The sequence below is a fragment of the Perca fluviatilis genome, chromosome 5, assembly GCF_010015445.1.
Source record: "Perca fluviatilis chromosome 5, GENO_Pfluv_1.0, whole genome shotgun sequence".
In the NCBI taxonomy this organism is placed as follows: Eukaryota; Metazoa; Chordata; class Actinopteri; order Perciformes; family Percidae; genus Perca; species Perca fluviatilis.
This window is the reverse complement of record NC_053116.1, coordinates 2,625,500-2,635,218: the sequence shown is the minus strand read 5'-3', so window position 1 is coordinate 2,635,218 and position 9,719 is coordinate 2,625,500. Positions and strand designations below refer to the sequence as shown.

Below are 9,719 nucleotides of genomic sequence, written 5' to 3'. Positions count from 1 at the left end.
ACATTGATTCTTGGAGTGATGTCTGATTGAAGTGAAATATAACTATATATTTGATCATAAAACATTCTGATTACCTTACAAAAGTTATTGCCAAACCCAAAAAGTTGGAGCGATTTCAGTAAAAAGTCATGTTCGATGGAATCAAATGCCTTGAAAAAATCAATAAACAATATTAGGCTTTCTGTGTTAATAAGGCTCTGGTAATCCAACATGTCTATTATGATTATGTCTACCTTTAATAAAAGCTGACTGAAATTAACTTGTTCAAGACATATTTTACTCTGTTAGAATATACCAAAGCTAGTAATTTATAATCATTGCAAGTAAAGTTATAGGTCTCCAATTATCTAATAATAATAAGTCTTTATTGAGTTTGGGCAACAAGGTTATCAGACCAGTTTTCATTGTTGGGGATAACTGACCCTTTTTTATGCAATCGAGATACGCGTTAAATAATAAATTTTTAATGTCTGTCCAAAAAGTCGTAAAAAATTCTATAGATAAACCATCAATGCCCGGTGATTTACTGTTTTTCATTTGTTTTAAAGCTGTTTCAATTTCTGTTAAGGTTACATCTTTATCTCGTAAAAGTTTGTCTTCATCTGTTAGTTTTGTTACATTTTCGTTTACACTTTTCATAAAGGCATCACAATAATCACTCTGAAATTTTTTCTTACATAAGTTGCTATAGAATTGACATTCTTCCTCTGTTATTTTTTTTGTGTCTTGTATAATATTTCCATTTTGGTTTAATTTTGTTATACATATTTTAGTCTGTCTCCGTTTTTCAAGGCTATAAAAATATGATGAGTTTTTTTCCCCCTGCTCAATCCATTTGGCTTTTGATCTAACGAAGGCGCCTTTTGCCTTCTCCAAGTATATACCATCTAATCGGTTCTGGAGCATGTGTAACTCTTGTGTCTCTTCTACAGTTATGTTAGGTTTTCCACATAATAAACTTATCTTTTCAACTATTTCCTTGTTTATGTTTACGGTTGTCGGCTATTTTCTTTCCAGCTTCAATAGCTTGTTGCTTTACTCGAAATTTAAACCACTCCCATTTACTTATATCTGACAAATCCATGTCATTAATTTCAAGACATATTATTCTAATCTGGCTACATAATTCTTCGTTCAGCAACAAGGTATTGTTAAATTTCCAAATATTGTTTGATTTTTGTTTTTGTTTGACTATTGATAGTGACAAACCAATAAGACAATGGTCCGTGAGAGGAGATGATTGAATATCACATTTTGGTGTAAGATTAGTAATGTTTGGAGACACAAGCCAATAATCTAACCTTGAGCATAGGTTAGCATCTGCTGGGCTGATCCATGTAAATTGCATTGTGTTAGGGTGTGTCACTCTCCAGTAATCTACCAAGTTATTGGATAAACAAAAATTGTGTAACATGTCATTATATTCTGGTTGTAACCCCTTGGGAGGTTTTCTATCAAGCCAGGAATTAGGTGCTATGTTAAAATCACCTCCTATTATTATGCTATCCGTGCCATAAGTTGCACTCCATTCCCTGATAGCTTGAGTTAACTTTAACATCATATTTCTATTGAGAGACCTGTTGTTGTACCCATATACATTAATCAAAATCATTTTAAAATCAAATACTTCCACCACGACCATTAGCCAGTGACCTGCTTCATCACTTTTATAATCAATAATTTTCCCTATAAACCTAAAAAATTAAATCATCACTCCTGCAGAATGAGAGGTTCCATGTGAATACAAAATATTGTCTCCCCATTGTTGTTTCCAGAATTTTTCGTCGTCTTTGTTAGAATGTGTCTCTTGTAACAAAATAAGGTTGGCTTTGACTTCCTTACAAAATAAAAAAATGGCCTTACGCTTAATGTTATTCTTTAAACCTCGAAGATTTAAAGAACTAAAAACAATAGACATACGAATAAAACAAAATACACGCTCTTAAATGCGCTTAAAAAATAGGATTTAAGGTAGGAATGAACAATCTGTCATATATTTCAACTTTGACATTAACAGTAACAGTCCCCTTAATCAAACTTTCTGAATCAAGGTGATGACACTATACTTAACCTGTGAAAGGTGCCTCCACTCTTTTTCCGTCTATAATAGCATACCCTTTCTTCAAGTAAGCTTTCTTCCCGTTACGTCTGGCCTCCTGTACCGTTGGATACAGCTTTGCCCGGGCTTCACGATCTTCTTTAGACCAGTCCTGTCTTAATTGAACATACATCTCCTTGCAGACTCTAGCCTCCCTCAACCAACTCCAGATCTCGTTCCTCGTCGTTCGCATGCCAAACTGTACGATGATCGGTCGTGGTCTCATGTTGAAGGCGGGATCATCTTTCTTTCCCAGACGATGGACAGTATCAACCTTGTCTCGTAATTTTTCCACTGACATCGGAATCACTTTTGTGAGAATACCGATCACCACATCTCTTGTATCCTCGTTTTCCTTCTCCGGTAGTCCGATCAATTTGAGATTCCATCGTCTTCCGTATCGCCCGATTTCCCGGCATCTTTCCTTCAGCGCCTTGTTCTCTTTTGTCAGCCTATCCACTTGCGCTTTGAGTTGAATTATTTCATTTTTATTTTCTGTCACTCTTTTTCGTTATTCTGGATGCGCTGTTCGAAGTTTTCAAACTTTTTTTCGAACACATCCAGTCTTTCCTCAAATCTTTGTGACAGAGAGTGAATAGCATCGTATATGCTTTCCATGCTTACTTCTCTAGATTTATCTCTCCTCTTCAGTTTCTTTGGATTGGGACTCTGTAACGGAGTGTGGTCGCTCAGAGTTTTTGCCATCTGCATTTCTTCTTCAACATATTCGTCAAAACATGCCTCACGTACCCCGTCCAGACTGTAGTAATGTTCATTGAAGCTAGCTTGGTCCTGAGTGTTAGCCATTTTTTCCGAGTGTATTATTTTGTCCGTCTTTTCAAAAAAGTGTCTCACAATAGTCTTTTAAGAGTTTTGTCTACCTTACAATGGCTTGAGGGGTGACTGTTGTTCAAAATTAACTGTTTTAGATGTCAAAATCACTTTTTCTGTCGGAACCTGCAACTTTTACGTCTGCTCACTCCGCCATCTTGCTCCTCCCCCAAGGAAGGAGGTTTAACAAACTCTGAGTGTAACCCTGATGTCTGAGTTGATTTACCCTGAGATGGGAAACTCTGAGTTTTCGGTTCCAGAACAGCTGATTTGAGTTGGTTCAATCAACTCGGAGTAGGTTCACTCATATGGAGCTAAATCAGGGCCAAATGTTTTGTTAATTTGAAAAAAATATATATATAAACTAAATCTTGAAATTGAAAATTTAAGTTTTGGTCTAAAACTTGAAAAAATAAAACCATGTATTCAAACTAAAAATAAGTGTACCAATTTTTCTTTCAGTTTGAATAAAATTTAGATAAAATTCTGGAATTATTTTGAATAAATTATAAATTTTCATTTTTATATTTGTTTTCAGTTCCACATTTCATTTTTTCAGATTCAAAACTTTTTTTTTGTTTTTTACGGCTTCAGATCTTTTTTTTTCAGTTTCAGATCTGTTTTTCAGTTTCAGATCAGTTTTTTTCAGTTTCAGACTTTTGGCCCAGATTTTGCTTGGGGGGCATGGCTTCAACTGAGAGGGGCGTGGAATTATGAGTGACAGACTAATAAAGAAGGCAGAAGACTCTCCTCTGTCATGTTGCCGTCAGGAAATGGTGTTACTGCAAGAACTATGACTGAATGCTTTCTATCCACTATGTGATTTTTACTTATCAAACTGATGCCAGTGACAAAGTTCCATTTAAAAAATTGTTTTGGACAACACGTGGTACCAGTTACACTATGAGAGCAATAAACTGTGCCAGATTGTGCAGTTCAGCAGGAACAATGTCTTCTCCCACTTCCACGTACGACTTTGAATGTAGCACCACAGTATTCACCAAGGGGGTAAGCTTCGCTTCAGAACTCGAAACTCCTATGGCGCCATTTTGATGCTACAAAGCGATCACCTCCCGTTAGCATTCCACTGACTGCCATTCATTTTGACGTCACTTGGCAGCGAATTACTTTACATCTGAAGCGTTTAAAGACTCTATTTGTCCATTGTTTATTTCTAAAGAAACACGACAATGTATAAAAGGCTCCATTACCTTGTACCTCACGTTATGGCTCCGTAGCAGACGCTTTGATAATATCATAATGTTGTTCTGCTTTCCTACTAACCTTGCATCCACGGTACGCTGAACTATGTTCCCCCCCACATTTGCCGTATTCATGATCTCCACCACATCTCTGTTTTCCCTTACACACTGCCGCGACATGTCCAAATCTCTGACACTTAAAACAACGTAGAGGAGGGGGGACATACGGCCTCACATCATAGCACATATAACCTATGAACACCTTATCCGGAAGCCTTTCTTCATCAAAGATGAGCATAACCGATAGACTATCTGTTTTAATCCCATTCCAACTAGCTTTCAGACGTCTGACCTCACTTACTTTTGCATTCGTAATATTACCTTTGATATCATCTTCTGATATCCTTACCGGAATCCCTGTCACAACTCCCCGTACCAACTTTCTGCTTTTAAACGCAGAACACTGCACTTTCTTGTCATCTACTCTACTCATCTGGATTGCTTTCCCTTGTTGTTCACCATCTTTACACATGATTAACATTGCTCCATTTCTTAGTACCTTGTACCTCCACAATTTCCTTAGCGATGGCTCTAGTTAACTTTATTGGATTCCATGCGCCAAACGAAGCACCCTCCTGCATAAGTTTGACTAACACCTTAAACTCATCTCGACTTCTTTGTGCTACATTTGCTCTACGCATGCAGTCATTATTACTATCATCCGATTTAGCATTCCTACTCTTTTTGCGTTTATTTTTCCTAAATGCACCCCAATCTCCAGCTTCAAAACTCCCGCCACCACCTTCATCCATCTCCAACCCGCTTCCTACTCCGTCACTTCCCTCTGCCATCTCTTGCCCAGTCACAGTCCAGTGTCCGCCAAACCGCCTTCAGGAATTGCTAACCTCGAAACCACAGGTTCCCTATCGCACACACACCACACTGCTGCCTGGGAAACTGCCCTCCGTCGGAAAATGGAACTGTCCGTTTGTTTGTTTTTTGACATGTGAATAAAATTGCAGAGAAAGGCTGAAATTGGCTCTCTTAATTTCGGGGGACCGCTGTCAAAATAAAAGCCTCGTTATTCTAGTTTCACTTATTTTTTTTTTTATTTCTTTTATGAGGATATATTTTGTTACATTTAGGAACCCTGTTTTACTGTTGTGACTTTTAAACAGTAAAGATTATTAGAAAAACTGATGGATTGATTTATAATTATTTAGATATGTTTATAGCCTTTGTTTGATAACCTACATTTGATGTATTACCTGAGTTGGACACACACACACACGCACACGCACACAAAGGCACGCACACACGCGCACACAAACACATGCACGCACGCACACACACACGTACACACACACACACACACACACAAACGCACACACACCACACACACACACACTACACACACGCACACACACAAACACACGCACACACACATGCACACACGTGCACACACACACACACACACACATATATATATATATATTTATTTATTTTCCTCATCATCCAAGGTGCAGTCAGAAGAGACGTGTTTTTAGCCTGCGGATAAAGATTTGTAGGCTTTTGGCCGTCCTTATGTCAATAGGGATTTTTAGGGATTCACTTACGTAATGCTATACATAAATGTAGATATTTTAAGACTGAACCCTCTCTGATCCATTGGAAGAATGAGTTCAATCTCTCATGTAAGTCATTGAAACAGGTTGTAGACATAAAAGCCCTTACATTTACAGTTTTTTTTATTCGCTTTGGTACTATTATCGCAAGTATGTGGTAAAACCTCACAACTGTTAGTACAAAACTCAAAGCAGATCATCAAAAAGTTTTTTTTTTTCAAACATGTAATCACATGTTCAATTGACAAGACTTACCTTTCATATGAAGTAATTGTCTTTCACAATGCAATGCTCACAATACTTTTGATATGCTTCTCATCTGATTTGTGTAAATACATTTGACCAACACTTAATCCAACTGATCTTAATGGTTAATCACTTAACCATTTGGTAAACCTATATATTTCCATTTCAGCAATACAGTATATGGATTTTGAGAACTATAGAAATAAAATATGTGTTTGTAAGAACATATAAAATAACCACACCTGATGAGAACTCGTTATTGCTAATTGATTTCAGATGGGGTAACCACAATTGGTCATTAGATATAAGTGAGGGTCTGAACACTGGCAATTTCTTTCAACATGGACCAGGATAGACAGCAAGGAATTGGAAGAGCTCGTGGACGAGGGATCCATCAGAGAGGTGGGCATGGGGCCCATCAAAGGGTTGGTCATCGGAGAGGGGGAGGCAGAACTGTTGTCTCTAATGAAGTCCGGGCCATCGTCGTTGATCATGTGGTGAACCGAGGCCTTACTATGGCAGAAGCTGCCAGATTAGTTGAGCCAAATCTAAAAAGATCAACTGTCAATTCTATCATCCGAACCTTTCGCCAAGAAAACCGGTAAGTGTGGAAGATGTATACTATTACATTCACAGTAAATTGTAATGCATGTTAACATGTTACAGTATTTGTACAGCATGATCTATTGATAGTATTATCCGTTCTATGCTTAGAATTAACAGAAAACCCCATAGTGGTGGTCGTGGCCGTGTGCTGACCGACCAGCAAGAGTTGGCAGTGGTGGAAATGGTGAGGGCCAGGAATGATATACGGCTGTCAGAAATAAAGCAGGAAATTGAGGAGAACAATGACACCTTTGCCAATGTGGCATCCATCAGCCTACCAACAGTAGCCCGCCTTTTAAAGCGGCACCAGGTATCAATGAAACACATTTACCTGGTGCCTTTTGAGAGAAACAATGACCGGGTGAAACAACTAAGGGCTGAGTATGTTCAGGTACAGCACTATACTGTATATTGTTTTACTGTTACTATTTGAAGCATCACTTGCATCATATGTATATTGGAACAACACTGTAAAAAGAACTAACCAAATTATATTTTTCAGAGGGTTATGGTGCTTGACGCTGATGTGAACCATCACAAGTACGTTTTTGTTGATGAAGCGGGCTTTAACCTTGCCAAAACTCGTCGCCGTGGACGTAACATTATCGGCCAACGGGCCACTGTCCAAGTGCCTGGACAACGTATTAATGTAATGTGTGCACTAATTGTTTTGTTTTGTTCTCATTTAGTTACAATATAACTATGTTACAATTATATCTGAAAAATAAAAACTAATTTGCCCAAATGATTGTAGAGGATGTCTTCATTGATCCTTCACTTGATTACACATAGGAGAGATATTTTGGAAATTATAGATTATGTAAATGTAAGTAATGTAAGTGTATTGCCTAATGTGTAACTGTGTAATATGTATTTTATAGTACTATAGCATATTGATTTCAGCACTTCTAAGGCTGATTTGAAACATGTATCTTGCATTGTTTGCTGTTGGATGAACTGACTGTTAAAAGTACTAAACTGAAAGAAGATCATACTGTTGTGTTTCGGTGATTAAACCAAATGTTCTCATTACATATTACAATAATCTTGTGTTTGAAACGATGATCATGTGGACTGAAAACCTTACATCAGGTTTTGAAAGAATTACTAACTGCGTTACAAGTGTGATCAGTTTGGATATTTGTACTAAGAGTTTTGAAAATGTACACCTTACTTGTGAAAATTGTACCAAAGCGATTAAAAAAAACTGTATTTCTTTACTTGAGACACTTAAGTTCATTTCAGATAGCGCTTTTTATTCTTTTATCTTTTTAGATTTGTTAAGTATAATCTAAAGGTTTTGTTTCTATGCTCGACCCGACTGTGTATCTGTATGTGTGATAGCGTGCGCGATGTGTGTATGTGTGCGTGTGCGGTTGTGTGTGTATGTATTTTTTTTTTTTATATGTACTTCCTTGTGTGTGTGTGTGTTTTGTCTGTCTGTGTGTGTGTGTGTGTGTGCGCGTGTGTGTTTGTATGCATGTGTATGCATGTGTATGTGTGTGTGTCAAGGGTTCATAAGGCAGTAACATAATCAATAACACGATCCTGTTTAGTATCCGGATATTGTTTTGAAATATATTAAATAGATAGCCTCGTGAGACCGTCCTGATCTCGCGAGCTCCAGTTTTCCACTCGCAGATCAGTCTGGCATCTTGAGATAGAGAACATTTGGAGCCGTTAGCCAAACCGGGCCAATCAGCGTTGGTTTTGAGGCGGGTTTAGGTGGTGATAGACAGATGGTTTATCCAATCAGCTAACCAGGATTTTCAGACAGCGGTAGCCCTAATTCTGTTAGCCGCTCGCTAATGCTTTTTTTCTCTTGGATCCTTCTTTTGGAATATAGAGCGGGAACCTGAAATGGTGCCTTTTATTCCTAAATTCTCGTTACACAAACGGCAAATATCCTTTACCGACATGTTGCTTGCATGCTGAGCTAACAAGCTATGCTTTGCCTGCAGCAGCAGGGGTGGGCTTGTGGTTGTATTTTCATACGCTTCGTGGATCTGATTGGTTGATTTGGCCCGTCTATCACCAACATAGGTGATAGACAGATGGTTCATCCAATCAGCTAACCAGTATTTCCGCCCCTTCCCAAAAGTTCTCCAAAGGAAAGTTCCCAGATGGATATGCCGAGCAAATGCGAAGCAATCCATCTGGCGGAGTCAGGTTATTAAATAGATACATGAAATGTATAAAAATAATATTAATATAAACCACGCCCTCAGTTTTTAAAAATTAACTTTATAATTCAACATTTAACAACAGTAAAACATGATGCCTAAATGTAAGAAAATATATCCTCACGAAAGAAATTAAGAGACTAAAGAAGGCTTTTATTTTGACAGCGGTCCCCCCGGAAGTGGTGTTTGTTGTTGTTTGCCCGTGCTGAGCAGCGGGAGCAGTGAGGAGAGAAGCCGTTAGCTGATTCCAGATCAGGGAATCCCGAACAGCGTTTCTTAGTCTGTTCATCAGAGATGGAGCGACACCGGGAACACACGGAGGAGACCAAGCTGCGGGGAGAAGGTTAGTCTGACAATCTAACTGCTCTCATAATCACGCTAAGCTAACGTTAGCCTGTTAGCCGCATGCAGCTAGCTCCTGAAGCTAACGTGTTTCCATCAGAAGACTCGTTGAGTCGTTTCTGTTGAGATTATTCCTGAAAGCAGCTGTGAACGGTTTCCGGGTTTAAAGCGTCTACATATTCCTCTTGTTGTTGTTGGAGGATCCCGGTGTTCCGGTGTTCTAGCCCTACTGGTTTCCACACTAACTGGTTTCCTTATGTTTTGTTTACCTAACAGCTGCCGATGTGGTCCGCCTCTGTCACCAGATTTGTCACACAATCACAAACATATTACTGCCGATTTTCAAATCGTTTTCCAGATCTACTGTCGCAAAAATGTTTGTCTAAGTAATCACCACATCACAGCCACCTACAAAAAAAGATAACCAGGTAACAATTTGTTTTGAGCTGATCTAAAACAACTGGTTACCTTGGCTTAGTTGAGGAAATACCCGATGATAGTTTTCACGTTTCTTTCCTCACATCTACGGCCATATGGACTACTACTACTACTTCATCACAGCCACCTACTAAGCTACACATTGTGA

At 38.5% G+C, this 9,719-nt stretch overlaps 1 protein-coding gene across 1 annotated transcript; it reads left to right on the top strand.

Moving 5' to 3' along the window:
- The first annotated feature begins 6,016 nt into the window (after positions 1–6,016).
- On the top strand, positions 6,017–7,497 carry LOC120558522. The gene is made up of 4 exons (XM_039799555.1): positions 6,017–6,603; positions 6,717–6,999; positions 7,111–7,249; positions 7,490–7,497. Exons 1-4 carry the CDS (start codon positions 6,344–6,346, stop codon positions 7,495–7,497), a joined length of 690 nt encoding a protein of 229 aa, XP_039655489.1. The 5' UTR covers positions 6,017–6,343.
- Positions 7,498–9,719: the final 2,222 nt, after the last annotated feature.

Excerpts from the sequence above, each read along its gene's own strand:
- LOC120558522 (XM_039799555.1), top strand. The coding sequence starts at position 6,344 with ATGGACCAGGATAGACAGCAAGGAATTGGAAGAGCTCGTGGACGAGGG. Across the intron at positions 6,604-6,716 it reads ACCTTTCGCCAAGAAAACCG|AATTAACAGAAAACCCCATA; the intron begins GTAAGTGTGGAA and ends TTCTATGCTTAG. Across the intron at positions 7,000-7,110 it reads TAAGGGCTGAGTATGTTCAG|AGGGTTATGGTGCTTGACGC; the intron begins GTACAGCACTAT and ends TATATTTTTCAG.